Source organism: Mobula hypostoma, chromosome 1 (assembly GCF_963921235.1).
Source record: "Mobula hypostoma chromosome 1, sMobHyp1.1, whole genome shotgun sequence".
Taxonomy (NCBI): domain Eukaryota; kingdom Metazoa; phylum Chordata; class Chondrichthyes; order Myliobatiformes; family Myliobatidae; genus Mobula; species Mobula hypostoma.
Window position 1 is genome coordinate 33,616,804 of NC_086097.1, and position 19,914 is coordinate 33,636,717.

At 49.2% G+C, this 19,914-nt stretch overlaps 1 protein-coding gene across 3 annotated transcripts in view; it reads right to left on the reverse strand.

The window, feature by feature from the left end:
- The window catches only part of LOC134345432 (serine/threonine-protein kinase Nek9), a 38,256-nt gene extending 21,445 nt beyond the window's left edge, over positions 1–16,811 (reverse strand). For all 3 annotated transcript variants that reach the window (XM_063046097.1, XM_063046078.1, XM_063046087.1), the window contains exons 1-8: positions 16,537–16,811; positions 8,853–9,030; positions 8,266–8,321; positions 7,924–7,994; positions 7,416–7,521; positions 5,351–5,482; positions 4,860–4,970; positions 1,699–1,763 (exon numbers count right to left, since the gene is read on the reverse strand). In XM_063046097.1, coding sequence (XP_062902167.1) covers positions 1,699–1,763; positions 4,860–4,970; positions 5,351–5,482; positions 7,416–7,521; positions 7,924–7,994; positions 8,266–8,321; positions 8,853–9,030; positions 16,537–16,719 — 902 coding nt within the window. In that variant the 5' untranslated portion in view covers positions 16,720–16,811. The remainder of the gene's footprint in view (positions 1–1,698; positions 1,764–4,859; positions 4,971–5,350; positions 5,483–7,415; positions 7,522–7,923; positions 7,995–8,265; positions 8,322–8,852; positions 9,031–16,536) is intronic.
- Positions 16,812–19,914: the final 3,103 nt, after the last annotated feature.

Genomic DNA, 19,914 nt, shown 5'->3' on the forward strand with positions numbered 1-19,914 from the left:
GAGGGAGTCCAAAGGCACTAAGGGAGGGAGGGAGGAAGGGTGCAGGGAGTGGGAAGAATGGAGGAAACAAGTGTGAGGGGAAGGGAGAAGGGGAAAAGGGAGGGTTGGGGACAGAAGAGAGGGGAATTTCAGGGGGAATTATGGAGTGAAGAGTGTGTGGTGTAGGAGGACTACTGGTGGGCAGAATGGCGGGGCGGGGAAGTGTGAGGGAGTGCTGATGGTGGGAGGGAAGCGTCTGTGCAGAGGTGAGGGAAGTCATGCTCTGTGGGTGTTGATGACAGGTTGGAGAGGGGAAAGGGGTCCCGTGGGGGTAAGTGTGTAGGGGGAATATAGTGCAGAGCATTGGGGAGTCAGTGCAATGGTGAGGGGAACTCACGCTCTCCGGGTGCTGATGACAGGTTCGGGGAGGGGAGGGGGAACAGGGGGACGATTGTGTCAGAGTCCAGGGGAACTCACGTTCTCCGGGTGCTGATAGGTTCGGGGGGGGGGGGGATTGTGTAAGAGTCCAGGGGAACTCACATTCTCCAGGTGCTGATGACAGGTTCGGGGAGGGGGGGGGCCATTGTGTAAGAGTCCAGGGGAACTCACGTTCTCCGGGTGCTGATGACAGGTTCGGGGGGAGGGGGGGCGATTGTGTAAGAGTCCAGGGGAACTCACGTTCTCCGGGTGCTGATGACAGGTTCGGGGGGGGGGGGTGCGATTGTGTAAGAGTCCATGCAGTGGTGAGGGGAACTCACGCTCTCTGGTTGCTGATGACAGGTTCGGGGGGGGGGGGCATTGTGTAAGAGTCCAGGGGAACTCACGTTCTCCGGATGCTGATGACAGGTTCGGGGGGGGGGGGCGCGATTGTGTAAGAGTCCAGGGGAACTCACGTTCTCCGGATGCTGATGACAGGTTCGGGGGGGGGGGGCGATTGTGTAAGAGTCCATGCAGTGGTGAGGGGAACTCACGTTCTCCGGGTGCTGATGACGGGTTCGGGCGGGGGGGGGGGGGGGGGCGATTGTGTAAGAGTCCATGCAGTTGTGAGGGGAACTCACGTTCTCCGGGTGCTGATAGGTTCGGGGGGGGGGGGGCGATTGTGTAAGAGTCCAGGGGAACTCACGTTCTCCGGGTGCTGATGACAGGTTCGGGGGGGGGGGCGATTGTGTAAGAGTCCATGCAGTGGTGAGGGGAACTCACGTGCTCCGGGTGCTGATGACGGGTTCGGGCGGGGGGGGGGGGCGATTGTGTAAGAGTCCAGGGGAACTCACGTTCTCCAGGTGCTGATGACAGGTTCGGGGGGGGGGGCGATTATGTAAGAGTCCAGGAGAACTCACATTCTCCGGGTGCTGATGACAGGTTCGGGGGGGGGGGCGATTGTGTAAGAGTCCATGCAGTGGTGAGGGGAACTCACGTTCTCCGGGTGCTGATGACGGGTTCGGGCGGGGGGGGGCGATTGTGTAAGAGTCCAGGGGAACTCACGTTCTCCGGGTGCTGATGACAGGTTCGGGGGGGGGGGCGCAATTGTGTAAGAGTCCATGCAGTGGTGAGGGGAACCCACGCTCTCCAGGTGCTGACGACAGGTTTGGGGGGGGGGCGATTGTGTAAGAGTCCATGCAGTGGTGAGGGGAACTCACGCTCTCCAGGTGCTGATGACAGGTTCGGGGGGGGGGGGGTTGCGATTGTATAAGAGTCCATGCAGTGGTGAGGGGAACTCACGTTCTCCGGGTGCTGATGACAGGTCGGCTCAGGATCTCCTCAGCCGTTGGCCTCTTGTCGGGGTCCTGGAAAACAGGCAGGTTACTGTCACCATGCCATTAGCACAGGCAATGGCAGGTTAATAAACAAGTGCAACAGGATATCAGGTCAGCTTGGAACCACGCGGTTATCTGTCTGTGTGCACTTCTAGGGTAAAATCAGAACTGTGGTTTTTGGGGTCGGTGGGGCAGGGGGGTGGTGGAGCAACACCAGGTGAAGATCGGTTAAAAGGCAGAGACCAGGAATTCATTAGATCAATTCCATCTGGCAGAGGAATGTAAAACAAGCAAGGACTGGGAGCGACTTAGAATTCAGCAAAGGATGGATTAGGAAAGGAAAGGGGAAGACATGTGAGTAAACTTGCACAGAACATTAAACCACCCTGTAAATTTAAGAAACACACATCAAAGTTGCTGGTGAACGCAGCAGGCCAGGCAGCATCTCTAGGAAGAGGTACAGTCGACGTTTCAGGCCGAGACCCTTCGTCAGGACTTCACTGGGTCTCGCCAATATATAGAAGGCCACATCGGGAGCACCGGACACAGTATATCACCCCAGCCAACTCACAGGTGAAATGTCGCCTCACCTGGAAGGACTGTCTGGGGCCCTGAATGGTGGTAAGGGAGGAAGTGTAAGGGCATGTGTAGCACTTGTTCCGCTTACACGGATAAGTGCCAGGAGGGAGATTAGTGGGGAGGGATGGGGGGGGAACGAATGGACAAGGGAGTCGCGTAGGGAGCGATCCCTGCGGAAAGCAGAGAGGGAGGGAGGGAAAGATGTGCTTAGTGGTGGGATTCCGTTGGAGGTGGCGGAAGTTACAGAGAATAATATGTTGGACCCGGAGGCTGGTGGGGTGGGATTGAGCAGATTTGTGAAGACAGTGCTGGTCTCTCAAAGTCAGGAATGGGGAAGTTAATGAGTACAAAGCAGAAGACACATTAAACTCAGGCTTGACCCTCACACAGGACACAAGCAACATCACAGGAATAGTAGGAACACAGGGTTTAGTGAGAGAGGAAAACTAATGGAAACATGTACTCAGAATATCTTTCCTGGAACCCTAGAACAGTAGGGCACAGTACTGTAGTGGTTAGCATAATGCTATGACTATGCCAGAGACCCGGGTTCAATTTCTGCTCCTGTCTGTAAGGAGTTTGTACATTCTCCCTATAACTGTGTAGGTTTCTTCCGGGTGCTCCGGTTTCCTCCCACATTCCAAAAGATGTGTGGGGTTAGTACGTTAGTTGGTCACATGGACAGACATCCCACCCTGAAAAAACTCATTTCAGGGAGGTAGCACCATCAATTTGTGGGAGACTTCCAGGAGAGGTGAGATGTCTGCAATACAGTAGCTCCTTAGCAGCTAGCCAGCTAGTTTAAATAACGTTAGCTATGCTAATGAACGAATGACACCTGTTAAACTCACCTCAACATGTCTATTATAGTCTTAACCCACCATGAGCAATAGAAAAGTCACTGTTGCAAACAGTGCAGCAAGCACCGTCATTATTTTTGACCCCTATTAGGCAGGGGTACACTTTAGTGTAGTCTGGGGTAACGTACGTTTCATATTTTCTTTTTTTGGAACACTCTCGCTCTTGCTCTCTCGCTCGTGGTTGCTCTCTCTTGCGCTTGCTTTCTCGCTCTTGCTCTCTCTCGCGCACGCTTGCTTTCTCACTCTTGCTCTCGCTCTCTCTCTCGCGCGCTTACTTTCTCGCTCTTGCTTACTTTCTTGCTCTCGCTCTCTCTCTTTCGTGGTCGCTCTCACTCGTGCTTGCTTTCTTGCTCTCGCTTTCTCTCTCGCGCGCTCACTGTCTCGCGCTTGCTTTCTTGCTCTTGTGCTCGCTCTCTTGCTCTTTCTCCCGCGTTCTCTCACGCTCGTTCTCAAAAAAATCAATTTCCGGGACATTGTATATAATTTGCGGGCATCAGGGAGCCACTATCGATATGCGGGAGACTCCCGGAACTTCCAGGAGAGGTGGGATGTCTGCATGGATGTAACTGGGCAGCATGGGCTAGTCCAAGCCAGAAGAGCCTGTTACTGTGCTGAATTTTTAAATAAATAAACAAAGGAAATTTGTTCTCAGAACAAATGGAGTTAGGGAAATTGAAGGGATCAAACACTGAAAAATCCCAAGGCCTGCTAGTGGGATTCTAGAGGGGACCCTGGATATAGATGATGTATTCATCTTCATTTTCCAGCATTCCTGAGATCCTAGAACATCACATACAAAATCCTGGAGGAACTCAGCCAGTCAGGCAGCATCTATGGAGGGGAATAAACAGTTGATGTTTCAGGCTGAGACTCTTTATCGGGACTGAAAAGGAAGGAGGGAGAAGCCAGCACAAGGAAGTGGGGGGAGGGGGAGGAGTACAAGCTGCAAGTGATAAGTGAGACCAGGTGAGGGGGAACATGGGTGGGTGGAGAAAGGAGGATGAAATGAGAAGCTGGGAGATGATAGGTAGAAGAGGTAAAGGGCTGAAGAAGAAGAAATCTGACAGAGGAGCAGAGTGGGTTGTGGAAGAAAGGGAAGAAGTAAAGGATTCAGAGGAAGGTGATGGGCAGGTGAGGAGAGGAGGAGAGAACCAGATTGAGCAGTGCAAAAAGAAAGAAGGGGTAGAAATTTCTGGGTTAGAGAAATTGAACAGCTCGAAGTTCGGGTGTTGCTAACTCCCCAAGAAAGGGGAATCAAGAACTAGAGGGCATAGGTTTAGGGTGAGAGGGGAAAGATTTAACAGAGACAGGAAGGGCAGCTCTTTCATCTTGAGTGTGGTGAGTATATGCAATGAGTTGCCAGAGGAAGTGTTTGAGGCAGGTACAATAATGACATTTAAGAGATACTTGGACAGGTACATGGATTGGAAAGCTTTAGCGGGATTTGAGCCAAAAGTGGACAAATGGGACGACCTGAGAATGGATCCAACATCGGTATGGACCAGTAACGCTGAAGGGCTTATTTCTGTGATGTGCGCTGTACAATCTAAGTATTTACAAAGCAGGTAGGGAGGGAACAAGAAGGCATAATGTGAACAGCCTGAAATGTTCGACGGAAAGATGCTGGAGATTGGGGTAAACGTCATTAGCCTGGAAAGATGACCGGCCGGAGGGTAAAAGCACGCACCGTATCCAAACACTCCAGTACAATGGAACGGGCATCCTCGCTGTACACACTGGCGTCCACCTCCATCGTACGTGTCCCCTTCACAATCTTCACACACAGGTTCAGTGGGTTCTGCAGAGAGCGGCAGGGACACCAGCTCAGTGGGAGCAGGGGAGGGGGAGAGAGGGGGGAAGAGGGGGAGGTAAAGAGGGGAGGGAGGAGCGGTAATGGAGGCAATGGTGGTGGGGAGGTGGGTTGTGGGAAGGAGGGTGGGGTGGGAGAGGGAAAGAAATGGTGGTGGGAAATAAGGAAGGGATAGTGTTAGGGAGTAGGGAGGGGATGGTGGTGGGAAGAGGGGAGAGGAGAGTGGGTGGGTAATCTCTCAGCTCCTTACCATGGTAATGAAGGTGTGTTTGAGAGGAGAGGAGGTGGGGAGAAGGGGGTGGGGACAGCAGAGGGGTGGGTGGTGGGGAGACAGTCGGAGAGGGGAGGACAGTCTCTCAACTCCTTACGGTGGCATCGAAGGTGCGTTTGAGGGTGAGCAGCTCGCAGAGCACACAGCCCACTGCCCAGATGTCCGACTTGAAGTTGTAGCGCTCCCCCTGGCACAGCTCTGGGGACATGTAGTAGGGAGTACCGACACACTGTGGGGAACACACGGAACATGTCACCAGCACAGTTCACTAGCCCCGGGGAACACACCGCTCATCAGTCCCAGGGAACACACACCGACTGCACTGGGGAACACACATCACTACTCCCACCCCAGCACTGTCTGCCGGCACGAGGGAACACAACGCCCAACGGCACTGGGGAACACACACCACCCTTACCTTTCACCTGTTCACCCTCTCTCTCAGCTTAAACCTATCATCTCTAGCTTTACATTCTTATCCAGAGGAAAAAAATCTGAGCATCTACCTTGTGCCCCTCCATATTATACACCTTTCTGGTCACCCTTCAGCCTCCATAAAACCTCTATTCGACCATTGTTGGAGTATTGTGCTCAGTCTGGTTGTCTTACTGTAGGAGGAATGTGGAAGCTTTAGAGAGGTGCATAGATGCAGCATGGACAAGTGGGCATGTCTTATGATGAAAGGTTTTTCTCTTTGGAGAAAAGGAGGACGAGTGATGATTTGATAGAGGTGTACAAGATCACAAGAAGCACAGATAACAGTGGACAGCCAGAGACCTTTCCCCAGGGTGGTAAAGGCTAATACCAGGGGATATAATTTTAAGGTGATTGGAGGAAAGTATAGGGGGTTGTCAGAGATAGGTATTTCTACCTGTGGAACGCCCTGCCTGAGATGGTGGTAGAGACAGACACATTAGGGGCATTTAAGAGACTTAAGATAGGCACGTGGATGATAGAAAAATGGAGGGCTGGGTGAGAGGGAAGGTTAGGTTTCTCATGGAGTTCCAGCAGAAGTGGTGGATGCAGGTTCAATTGTAACATTGAAGAGAAATTCAGACAAGAACATGGATGGGAGGGGTAGGGAGGTCTAAGGTCTAGTTCAGGTAGATGGAACCAAATAGAAGATCAGATTGGCATGGTCCATGTAGACCAACTAGCCTGTTTCTGCGCTGCAGGAGGTCTAATACCCTGCAGTAGGAGACACACCTCCTTTCCCTCCTCTCAGCCCACCAAGACCTCCTGAACTACAGGGAGTAACATGAGAGGGGATTCCATTCACTAGTGGGGTTACAGCAGCTTCACAGCATATTCACCGCCCTGACACAATGCCGTGTCACCAGAATGTCCACACTGTAGCCGAGCTATACTCCTAAGTTGTTCCACAGCAAGTCCAGTCACTTGAAGCATGTAGTCATAGAACTCTGCTGCACAGAAACAGGCTCTTTGGCCCATCTAGTCCGTGCTGATCTATTATTCTAGTCCCAACTACCTGCACCCGGACTATAACTCTCAAAGCTATGTACTTATCCAAACTTTTCAGAAATGTTGAAGTTGAACTCGCATGCACCACTTCTGGTGGCAGCTTGTTCCACATTCTCACCACCCTCTCAGTGAAGAAGTTCCCCCTTATGCTCCCCTTAAACATTTCACATTTCACCCTTAACCCATGGCCTCTTGTTCTACTCTCACCCAACCTCAGTGGAAAAAGCCTGCTTGTATTTACCGTATCTACACCCCTCATAATTTTGTATGCATCTATCAGATCTTTCCTCGTTCTCCTATTCTCCAGGAAATAAAGTTCTAACCTATTCAACCATTTCCTATACCCTAGATCCTGGGAATATCCTGGCAATATCCTTGTAAACTTACTCGGTATTCTTTCAATCGTATTAATATTTTTTCTGTAGGTAGGTGGCTAGAATTGCACACAATACTCCAAATTAGACCTCACCGATGTGTTGTACAACTTCATATAAATGGTACAACAGCATCATTTAAAAAGCACTTAGACAATATGTGGAGGGGTAGAGCTTGGAGTGATATGAGCCAAATACAAGAAACTGAGACTAGCTGTGTGGGTGCCACAGTCAGCATAGACAGATGGGCCAAAGGGTCTGTATCTGTGCTGTGACCTCCCCACAGACCTGTTAGTCCGGACGTACCGTTTCAGCCATGGAGTGAGGAGAGTTGAGCCGCTTGGCCAGTCCATAGTCGCCAAGCTTGATCAGGTCGGACTTGGTGAGGAAGATGTTCAGTGTCTTAATGTCTCTGTGGAGAGAGAAATGTCAGCGAGGGAGGGGGAAGAAGGGGAGGAGGGAGGTGGGAAGGACAGTAGGGGAGAGGGTTGGGGGCATGGGGCAGAGGGTGGACAGTGATGGAGGGGGAATGAGAGAGGGCTGGAGATCAAAGGAGGAGTGGAGTACAGGGGAGAGGGAAAGTTGAGGAGGGAGGATGGGGGGGAGGGTGATGGACGGAGGTGTCAGGGAGGAGTTTGGGGTGGTGGGTAAGAAGAGGAGGTTGAGAATGTGGGAGAGATGAAGGGAGAGACAACAGGGGTGTAACATGGCGCTCCATTACAAGGTCCCTACCACCCACACCCCTCAACCCCGCTCGGTCCCCTGGTCTGCGATGCTCCCCCTCCCCACATGTTCTTCACCACCCCTGACTGACCGGTGCAGGATGCCATAGCTGTGGATGTGTGCGACCGCAGAGACGATCTGGTATAGATACCACACCACTGTCTGTGGGGAGAGTGATAGTACAAGGTCACACAGGGCAGGGTGAGTGTTACAGGGTTGGCACTGTCACCTCCCCTCAACCCCATCACCCACCCCCTCTCTCTCCCCTCTCCCCTCAACCTCTCCCCACCCTTCGACCTCTCTTCCCACACCAACATTCCATTCCCCTTCTCCTATCCTCTCCCCCAATCTTCAACTCCTCCCTCATCCATTCGTCTCCATCTTCACACACCTTCGCCCACAGCCTCCCCCACAACAACCACCGCCCACCTACCTCCTCGGGGAAGAGCTTGTCTCCCTGCTGCAGGATTTTGTCATACAGGTTCCCTCCTGTCAATGGCAGACACAATGTCAGCACAGCTGCACATCACCCCTCTAAACCCCAACCACCTTTAACCACCCCCCCACCCCCGTCTCCGTCTTCTCCAATGGCAGGTTACAGTGCCACCCCAGCCAGGGCAACTCCCATCATCCCTATCCTCGACATGCACACCACCTACTCTCATACCGTCCCCCCAACCATCGCCCCTCACTGCCCCATTACCACCACCTCCTCCCTCCTGTCAGCCCAACCGGGGCACCACCTCTTGAACCCATCAACCCCGGACCCACTTCGTTTCCCCCCCCGCCCCCGCCTGCACACACCCCATCCATCATTTCTCACTACACCATCCTGTTAATGACAAGCACAGCAGCAGTCCACTCTTTATTCCCATCACCACTTCCCCCCCCACCTCACAGAAAGCCCATCACCCACCTCTCATCCAAACCTCCAATGGCCCTCACCCCTCCTTTCCTCGTCCCCTATCCTTCCATCCATTCCATGCCTCCCTGCCCCATCCCGTCCCCACCCCTCCTCACCATTGCAGTACTCGACCTCGATGAGCAGCCGGCTGTTGTCTAGGAAGTGGTTGTAGTAGGCGATGATGTTATGGTGCTGCAGCACGGACAGGATCAGGATCTCGTTCTGTGTGTCCTGCCGCTCTCGCTCCGACAGCCTCGCCAGGTCAATCTCCTTCCACACCACCAGCGAGTCATCCTGCGGGGGCACACTGTCAGGTGGCGCAGCAAAAGGGAGTGTGGGGGGTGGGCAAGGGGTGGGAGGTGAGAGGGAGGCGGAAGAGTGAGAGGGCCTGGGCAATGGTGCTGCATCAGCATCCACCCACCACAAACACCATGTACATGAGTTTGTGATAACTGAGCAAAGTTCTCTGGACTTTGGGCAGGTCCTGGCAGACTGGATGACAGCGAATGTCACATCACTGTTTATTAAAGGATGGAGGCATAAGGTAGGTAAATAGGCCTGTTGACTTAATTTCTGTCGTCAGGAAAATGAAAGAAATAGCGAGACATCTAGACAGAAGTGGTTCAAACAGGCAGGCACAGCATGGATTAATAAAACATAGAAGACAGTATAATATCGGTACCGCCTTCCGCTAACGATGTTGTGCCAATTTATATTAACCTACTCCATGATTAATCTAATCCTTTCCTCCTACACAGGCAATAGAAGTCCAATTTTCTTACATCTATGTGCCTTCCAACAAACTCTTAAATTTGTCCATTGCATTTGCCTCTGCCAGTACATTCCAGGCACACATCATTCTTCGTGTAAAGAAGCTCTTCAGAACAAATCCTGTTTGACAACATTACTGGAGATCTTTTGAGGATATAATGAGCACAGTGGATAGAGGGAAATAGAAGTACATTGTATACTTGGATTTCTGGAAGATGTTCAGTAAGGTGCCATATTAAAACACTTAGCCATAAAAAATGGATGCATGGACAGAGGATTGGTTAACCAACAGAAAGCAGAGAGTTGGGATAAATGGGTGTTTCTCTGGTTAGTAGTCAGTGGTGTGTGGAGTGCCACAGGGGTCGGGGCTGGACCCACAACTGTTCACGTTATACATTAACAATTTGGAATTTTGGAAGAGCGGACTGTAGTGTATCTAAGTTTGCTGGTGACCCTAAATTGAGTAGGAAAGCAAGTTGTGAAGAGGATGCTGAGAGTCTGCAGAGAGCTATAGATATGTCAAGAGAGTGAGTAAGGGTCTGGCAGATAAGAGTACAATGTTGCTAAATGTGAGAACATCCAATTTGGAAAGAAAAGTTGAAGATACAATTGCTATTTTGATGGTGGAAAGATTGCAGCATGGTGTTGTGCAGGTCTCGGGAGTGCTTGTGCATGAATTGTGAAAAGTTGGCTTGCAGATGCAACCCGTTATCAAGATGGCAAATGGAATGTCAGCCTTCATTGCTAGAGGGATTAAATTCAAGAGTAGGGAGGTTAAATTTCAACTGTACGGGGTGCCGCTGAGGCCACACCTGAGTACTACATGCAGTTCTGGTCTCCTCGCTTGAGGAAAGATATACAGGCTTTGAAGTTAATGTGGAGAAGGTTCACCAGGTTGATTCCGGAGATGAGGGAGTATCTTAAAAGGGGAGATAGAGTCAGCTGGGACTATAGTTGCTGGAATTCAGAAGCCTCCTATAGAAATTTAGAATTATGTAAGGGTAAATGAGATAGAGGCAGGAAAGTTGTTTCCACTGGTAGGTGAGACTAGAACTAGGAGACATAGGCTCCAGATTCGGGGGAATAGATTTCGGACAGAAATGAGGAGAAGCTTCTTTGCCTAGGAAAACAGTAGAGGCTACCTCAGTAAATACATTTGAGACAGTTGTATAGATTTTTTCATAGCAGGGTAATTAATGGTTATGGGGAAAAGGCAGGTAGGTGGCACTGAGTCCATGGTCAGATCAGTCATGATCTTATTGAACGGTGGAGCAGGCTTGATGGGCCAGATGGCAGACTCCTCTTTCCAGTTCTCATGTCCCATCTGAATGCTTGCACTCTGCTCACTGATTCCTGCCCCTTCTCTCCATCTCTTGCATCCTCATTACCCTGTCCCATCCTGTCTCCCCTACCGCACCCCATCCCTGTCCTTCCACCTCCCTCTGCCTCCTCCACTCTCCACTAGCCTCTCCATCACTCTCCTTTCAGTAACCTAACAGTCAGCCTATTTCCTTCTGGTTTCCACCCCCCCCCCCACAGAGGCTGAACTGAGGGTGGCTCCACCATCAATGGGTCAGAACATAGAAGAGTAGACAAAATAGGACAGGCTTTAGCCCATCATGTCTCTGCTGACCACGGTGTCAATCTAAAAACCACATCATCACAGATAGAGAGGGTCGTAAAGAAAGCTTTTGGCACATTGGCCTTCATAAATCAAAGTACTGAGGACAGGAATTGGGATGTTATGTTGAAGTTATACAAGAGATTGAGAGTACAGAGAAAATATACAAGATGTTGCCAGGTCTTGAGGCCCTGAGTTTTAGGGATAGGTTGAGTAGCTAGGGATTTTATTCCCTGGAGCGTAGGAGAATGAGGGGAGATTTGATAGAAGTATACAAAATTATAAGGGGTATAGATAGGGTAAATAATAACAGGCTTTCCCCCACTAAGTTTCAATGATATTAGAACTAGAGATGTTAGGTTAAGGATGAAAGGTGAAATGTTTAGGGGGAACCTGAGGGTGAACCTCGTCACTCAGAGGGTTTGTAAGAGTGTAAAACGAGCTGTCAGCAGTAGTAGTGAATTCTGGTTTGATTTCAACGTTTAAGAGAAGTTTGGAGTACTAAACACATTGATGATGGTAGAGCAGTACATGTAGTGCATATGGATTTCAGCAAGGCATTTGACAAGGTACTCCATGCAAGGCTTATTAAGAAAGTAAGGAGGCATGGGATCCAAGGGGACATTGCTTTGCAGATCCAGAAATGTCTTGCCCACAGAAGGCAAAAGAGTGGTTGTAGATGGGTCATATTCTGTATGGAGGTCGGTCACCAGTGGTGTGCCTCAGGGATCTGTTCTGGGACCCCTACTCTTTGTGATTTTTATAAATGACCTGGATGAAGAAGTGGAGGGGCAGGTTAGTAAATTTGCTGATGACAAGTTTAGAGATGTTGTGGATGGTGTGGAGGGCTGTCAGAGGTTACTGCGGGTCATTGATCGGAAGCAAAAATGGGCTGAGAAGTGGCAGATGGAGTTCAACCCAGGTAAGTGTAAGGTGGTTCATTTTGGTAGGTCAAACACCATGGCAGAATATAGTATTAATGGTAAGACTCTTGGCAGTGTGGAGGATCAGAGGGATCTTGGGATCCGAGTCCATAGGACACTCAAGGCTGCTGCGCAGGTTGACTGTGGTTAAGAAGGCATACTGTGCAATGGCCTTGATCAATTGTGGGATTGAGTTCAAGAGCCGAGAGGTAATGTTGCAGCTATATAGGACCCTGGTCAGACCCCACTTGGAGTACTTTGCTCAGTTCTGGTAGCCTCACTATAGGAAGGATGTGGAAACCATAGAAAGGGTGCATAGGAGATTTACAAGGATGTTGCCTGGATTGAGGAGCATACCTTATGAGAATAGGTTGAGTGAACTCAGCCTTTTCTCCTTGGAGTGACGGAGGATGAGAGGTGATCTGATGGAGGTATATAAGATGATGAGAGGCATTGATTGTGTGGATAGTCAGAGGCTTTTTCCCAGGGCTGAAATGGCTAGCACGAGAGGGCATAGTTTTAAGCTGCTTGGAAGTAGGTACAGAGGAGATATCAGGGGTAAGTGTTATATGCAGAGAGTGGTGAGTGTGTGGATTGGGCTGCCGGCGATGGTGGGAGGCGGATACAATACGGTCTTTTAAGAGACTCCTGGGCAGGTATATGCAGCTCTGAAAAATAGAGGGCTATGAGTAACCCTAGGTAATTTCTCAAGCAAGGACATGTTCAGCACAGCATTGTGGGCCGAAGGGCCCGTATTGTGCTGTAGGCTTTCTATGTTATGTTTCCAAGTACATGGATGGGAGGGGTACGGAGGGATATAATCCACAAGCAGGTGGATGGGACTGGGGAGAACGTTTTTGTGCTGTAGTGCTCTATGACTCTAAACTGGAGTGGCAGTGGCCGAGGGGAGATCTGAAAGAGGTTTATAAAGTTATGAGAGGCATAGACAGCCAGTATCTTTTTTCCCAGGATTGAAATGTCGAGGGCATGCATTTAAGGTGAGATGGGATAAGTTCAAAGGAGATGTGGGGGCGGGGGCAAGTATCGTTTTTTCCACACAGAGTGGTGGGTGTCTGGAATGTGCAGACCGGTGGTGGTAGTAGTAGAACAGTTACAATAGCGGCCTTCAGGACGCTGTTAGATAGTCACATGAATGTGCAGAGAATGATAGAGCATGGACTAACACATGTAATTTGGTGGAGGGACTCAGCAGGGTCAGGCAGTTTCTACGGAGAGGAATAAAGAGTGGACGTTACAAGCCGATATCCTTCATCAGGCTTGATAAAAAAAATTCCAGCTTCTGTAGAATTTCTTGTGTTTTAAATCTGGAGGGATATGGACATTGAGTTGGCAGAATGGACTTGTTTAATAGAACAACACACACAAAATGCTGGTGGAATGCAGCAGGCCAGGCAACATCTATAGGAAGAGATACAGTCGACGTTTCGGGCCGAGACCCTCTGTCATCCCCCGAATCGTCGACTGTACCTCTTCCTATAGATGCAGCCTGGCCTGCTGCATTCCACCAGCATTTTGTGTGTGTTGCTTGAATTTCCAGCATCTGCAGATTTCCTCATGTTTGCGTTGTTTAGTAGGGTTTTAATTACTCATTTAATTAGTTTGGCAAAACATTGTGGGTTGAAGAACCTGTCCCTGTGCTGTATTGTTCTACATTCTAGAAGGAACAAAACTCTCCAACATGCCCTACAAAGGACATGTCGAACAGAATTGTGCTGTCACAAACTTTCTACATGCTTCAACAATTAATTGTGAACAATGATTCTGTCTTACTTGTGGGAGCTATCGAAGGCCTCTGCAAGTCCAAATCCATCACACACTGGTTCACTCTGATCCACTCTCCATGTTACAACCCCAAAAACTTCCCAATGCATTAGTCCAACATGATTTCCCTTTTGGGTATCCATGTCCGACCTTGTCCTGCCAACTTTCTAAAAGCCCTTTCATCTGCCTGCTCCAAAAACAGTCTATAAATTCACTGATATTATGAATTTGAGCTCTGAGCACCGGTGCCCCACAAGGCTGTGTACTCAGTCCCCTGCTGTACTCACTGTACACCCATGATTATGTAGCCAAGTTTCCATCGAACTCAATATATAAGTTTGCTGATGACACCACAATTGTAGGCCATATCTAGGGTAATGATGAGTTTGAGTACACAGAGGAAATTAAGAACCTGGTGGCATGGTGCGAAGACAACAACCTATCCCTCAACGTCAGCAAGACGAAGGAATTGGTTGATAACTTCAGAAGGAGTAGCGGACCGCACGACCCAACTTACATCGGTGATGCGCAAGTGGAACAGGTCAAAAGCTGTTCCTCGGGGTCAATATCACAAATGACCTGACTTGGTCCAACCAAGCACAGTCCTCTGCCAAGGAGGCCCACCAGCGCCTTTACTTCCTGAGAAAGCTAAGGAAATTTGGCCTGTCCCCTAAAACCCTCACTAATTTTTATAGAAGCACCACAGAAAGCATTCTTCTAGGGTGCATCACAACCTGGTATGGAAGTTGTCCTGTCCAAGACCGGAAGAAGCTGCAGAAGATCGTGAACAGAGCCCAGCACATCACACAAACCAATCTTCTGTCCTTGGATTCACTTCACACCGCACGCTGTCGGAGCAGTGCTGCCAGAATAATAAAGGACAGGACGCACCCAGCCAACACACTTTTCGTCCCTCTTCCCTCCGGGAGAAGGCTCAGGAGCTTGAAGACTCGTACGGCCAGATTTGGGAACAGCTTCTTTCCAACTGTGATAAGACTGCTGAACGGATCCTGACCCAGATCTGGACCATACCCTCCAAATATCTGGACCTGCCTCTCGGGTTTTTTTTTGCACTACCTTACTTTCCCTTTTCTATTTATGATTTATAATTTAAATTTTTATTATTGACTATCGATTTGTACTCCAGGGAGTGCGAAGCGCAGAATCAAGTATCGCTGTGATGATTGTACATTCTAGTATCAATTATTTGGCGACAATGAAGTATAAGTATTTTGATTTCTATAAATTCATCAATGACACACTGTTGTTGGCAGAATCTCAGATGGTGACAAGGAAGAATCCAGAACTGAGATGGATCAGCTGGTTGAGTGACAACTATCTCACACTCAACATCAGTAATACCAAAGAATCGACTGCAGACTTCAAGAAGGGGAATTTGAGGGAACACACACAGGTCCTCATCGAGGAGTCAGCAACTGCAACTTTCTGGGCGTTAGTATCTCTGAAGATCTAGTCTGGGCCTAACATATTGATGCAATTACATTGAAGATATCCTAGCAGCTATGTTTCATTAGGAGTTTGAGGGGATCTGGCACGTCACCAAAGACTCTAGCAAATCTTTACCTATACACTGTGGAGAGCATTTGAACTGGCTGCATCACCTGGTATGGAATGTCAATGCACAGGATTGGAAAATGCTGCAAGGGGTTCTAGAATCAGCCGGCTCCATCATAGGTGCTGTCCTCCCCATCATCAAGGACATCATCAAAAGGTGATGCCTCAAGAAGGCAGCATCCATCAATAAGGACCCCCATCACCCAGGAAATGCCCTCTTCTCAGTACTACCATCAGAGAGGACATCCAGGAATGTGAAGACACACACTACCTTTCAGAAACAGCTTCTTGCCCCTCCAACCTCAGATTTCTGAATGGACCATGAAACATAAATACTGCATTATTTTGCTCTCTTTTTGCACTTTATTTTTAAAATATATTTCTTATTGGAACTTATAATATCTTTATGTATTGAATTGTACTGCTGCCACAAAATAACAAATTTCACAACATATGTCCGTGATAATAAACCTGATTCTGATGCAGATTTCAGCAGCTGCCTGCTCCATAGCCGGAGGACCTGTTGCTCCCGGTCTGTGTGAACTGTTCCACAACCCATGAACGCTTGGACGATGGCATCCGTGAACACACATGCCACCCAGGGTAATGAGGTTACCTGGTTCTGGGGCTTACCATGGGCTCCTGGGATGATGGATTGGTAAACTGAACCACTGGGATAGAAATGGCCCATCTATACAGTGAGGGGGAGTGGGGAATCAACAGAACCCAGACCCCCTGTAAGTGGGGGGGGCGGGGTAGAATGGGACAGAACCAAACCCCCTACACAGTGGGAGGGGGAGGCAGAGGCTCCTGATCATTATTCGACACTGCGGACACACCCCCCCCCCCAACCACACCACACCCCACCCTCCGTCCATCCGCAGCTCTTGTCCTCAAACATGTCCAGGGCTGGCAGTGAGGGAGGGGCGTTACTGAGGAAGAAGCCCCCGGGTGAGGGAGCACACGGGCTAAGCGCAGCAGGGATGAGCTTCCTCATACGTGACGGAGCGCCCCAGGGGATGAGCTCCTCAAGAGTTGAAGAAGCGTCCTTGACAGTGAAGGAGGGCCCGGGGATGAGCGCCCTGACAGCTGAGCGAGCGCCCCCGGTTGGGATCCTGCCGTGCCTACCTCGGTCCGCCGGTACAGCGTGGCCTCGCCGAAGGCGCCGCGGCCCAGTACCCGCACAGGGATGTAATGCAGCTCCTCGGCCTCCCCAGTCGAACCGCCCGCCGGTCCCGCCGCCCGACCCGCCTCGCTGCCCAGCTCCGAGCTCAGTGAGTCTAGGTGTCGCTCGAACTCGCGTAGCGCCATCGCTCCGGGGCGGCCTCCCGTCCGCCTGCACCCCGAGACCCGACACAGCGCGACCCCGACACCCGTACGCTCACCGCCGGTCGCGCGACCGCCCCTACTGCTGGGAGGACCGACATCACCGCCCCCGGTGGTGGGAGGACTGAAGAAAGACCGGTATCACTGACACTCAGTGGGAGTTCCAAGATTACCATGCCTGTTGGCAGCAGAATCATTTTGGCCATGTTGTTGTCCCGAAGAAGGGTCTCCGCCGAAACGTCTACTGTTTATTCATTTCCTTGGATGCTGCCTGACCTGCTGAATTCTTCTGGTATTTTGTGCCTGTTGCTTTGGATTTCCAGTATCTGCAGCCTTTCCCTTGGTTATGTTGTAGTCCAATGGTTTAACTCCAATGAAACATGAGCTAGGTACTTGGGTTTGCCCGAAACTTTCTGGTCGTACAGTGTCTTGGGATGTCCGTAAGTGACCGGCATGTTGCATGGCGCAGGAGTATGTACCTAGCCGTGCTCTGGATCTCGGTGCATCCTCTGAAACGACTTTGTTGGGAAGGTCCATGGTCCGACGTTACTGCACATCGAGGGGCTGGCTCCTTAATTGCAACCTCTCCAAACCCTTGGTGAGTGTATTGCTTTAGGAAAAATGCAAGTGGCATTACTACTTTCTTTAGTTTAATGTCACAATGAATGTAAAGAAAAACATTTTTTTTGCTGTGTGCATTTGTATGAATAAAGTATTTTAAACAATTAAACAACCATGAACTATGTTTAGGTATTATGATCAGAGATTAAGGGAGCTAGGGCTTTACTCTTTGGAGAGAAGGAGGATGAGAGGAGGCATGATAGAGGTGTACAAGATAATAAGAGGAATAGATAGAGTGGATAGCCAGCGCCTCTTCCCCAGGGCACCACTGCTCAATACAAGAGGACATGGTTTTAAGGTAAGGGGTGGGAAGTTCAAGGGGGTTATTAGAGGAAGGTTTTTTACTCAGAGAGTGGTTGGTGCGTGGAATGCACTGCCTGAGTCAGTGGTGGAGGCAGATACACTGGTGAAGTTTAAGAGACTACTAGACAGGTATATGGAGGAATTTAAGGTGGGGGTTTATATGGGAGGCAGAGTTTGAGGGTCGACACAACATTGTGGGCCGAAGGGCCTGTAATGTGCTGTATGATTCTATGTTCTATTACACTGCATGCTTGCAGCCCCAGCGATCTGGATTCAACCTTGACGTCTGATGCTATATGGAGTTTGTGCTGTCTTTGCAGGAATCGGTCAAGTCTATGATTTTGGCCTCATTTAGCACCAGATTTCCTGCATCTGCAGTTTTTTTTCACTTTCAGGTTAATATATGTTTTATTCTGGGAATTGAAGTTGGAAACATAAGCTGCTGAAAATGCACAGCAAATCAGAGAGTGCCTGTGGAGCAAGAACTTAAAAACTGAAAAATGCTAAAAGGTGCTCTAGATTTTAAAGAACGAAATGGCCAGTGGAAGGAATACATAGGCAGTGATAAGGTGTGAGGCAGGGCAAACTATGACAAGAAGCAGGAATGTTGCAACACAGATAGGGATAATAATGGACCAAGTAACAAAAAAAATTTGGATCTGGAGATTCCGAACAGCCTCACCCCACTGGGAATTAGCAATTTCCCATACAATACAGATAGTGTTTTGTGGATTAGGCAGAGCAATTGAAGAGTGTTTGAGTTATTCAGCAGGACAGAGGAAGCAGTTAATGCTTCAGGCCAAGTTCCTTTCATCAGAACTGGAAAAGAGAGTATGTTGCAGCTCTGTTAATATTGGGTTAGACCACACTTGGATTATTGTGTTCACTTCTAGTTGCCTCTTTACAGGAAGGATGTGGAAGCTTTAGAGAGTGTGCAGAGGAGATTCCCAGACTAGAGGGCATGTCTTGTGAAGATAGTTTGAGTGAGCTAGGGCTTTTCTCTTTGGAATGAAGGAGGATGAGGGTGACTTGTTAGAGGTGCACAAGATTATGAGTAGCATAGATAGAATGCTTAGCCAGAGACTTTTCCCCAGGGCAGTAATAGCTAATTCATGAGGGGCACAATTTTAAGGAGGTTGGTGGAAAGTTTGGGGGGATGTCAGAGCTAAGTTCTTTACACACAGAGTGGTGGGTACATGGGACACCCTGCCAGGGGCAATGGTAGGGGAAGATACATCAGCGGCATTTGAACAAAACTCTTGGATAGGCATGTGGATAACAGAAAATGGAGGGTTATGTTCGAAGGATGGGCTACATTGATCTTAAGAGAAGGTTAAAAGGATGGCACAACATTGTGTGCTGTACTCTTCTATGTTCTAAGTTTTGAGTTGAAAGAAATAGGGAAAGCATGGAGACTGATTGTCCAGCTGATATGTTGATGCTGTTTACAAGAGTATGATAAATGTTTGTTAATAACAGCTAATCTTCAGAAGTATAAGTAAAACTTCACTTTCTCTCTCTTTCCCACAGCCTTCCAACAACAGAAAATGTGTTTTTTTTCCCCCCACATTTCCAGACCTGATGAAAGGTCAAAGATTTGATATTTCTCTACTCCTCAGATGCTGAGTATGCAGCAGTTTGTTCCAGCAGATGCTGTTCTTTCCACTTGCAGATCGGTTGGTCTTTTCACTGTAGCTTTTCGCTCCTCGTTGCCTATTTCAGCTATGATTTTACTGCCTTTGCGACATGTGTTAGTCTTTTATTTTAAACCTCAACAAGCAAGAGCATCGCTTAATATTTTGAATAAATTATTACCTTACAAACTTAAAAATTAGTTAACGCAAACAACAGGAATTCTGCAGATGCTGGAAATTCAAGCAACACACATAAAAGTTGCTGGTGAACGCAGCAGGCCAGGCAGCATCTCTAGGAAGAGGTGCAGTCGACGTTTCAGGCCGAGACCCTTCGTCAGGACTAACTGAAGGAAGAGTGAGTAAGGGATTTGAAAGTTGGAGGGGGAGGGGAGATCCAAAATGATAGGAGAAGACAGGAGGGGGAGGGATGGAGCCAAGAGCTGGACAGGTGATAGGCAGAAGGGGATACGAGAGGATCATGGGACAGGAGGTCCGGGAAGAAAGATGGGGGGGGGGGACCCAGAGGATGGGCAAGGGGTATATTCAGAGGGACAGAGGGAGAAAAAGGAGAGTGAGAGAAAGAATGTGTGTATAAAAATAAGTAACAGATAAGTAACAGATG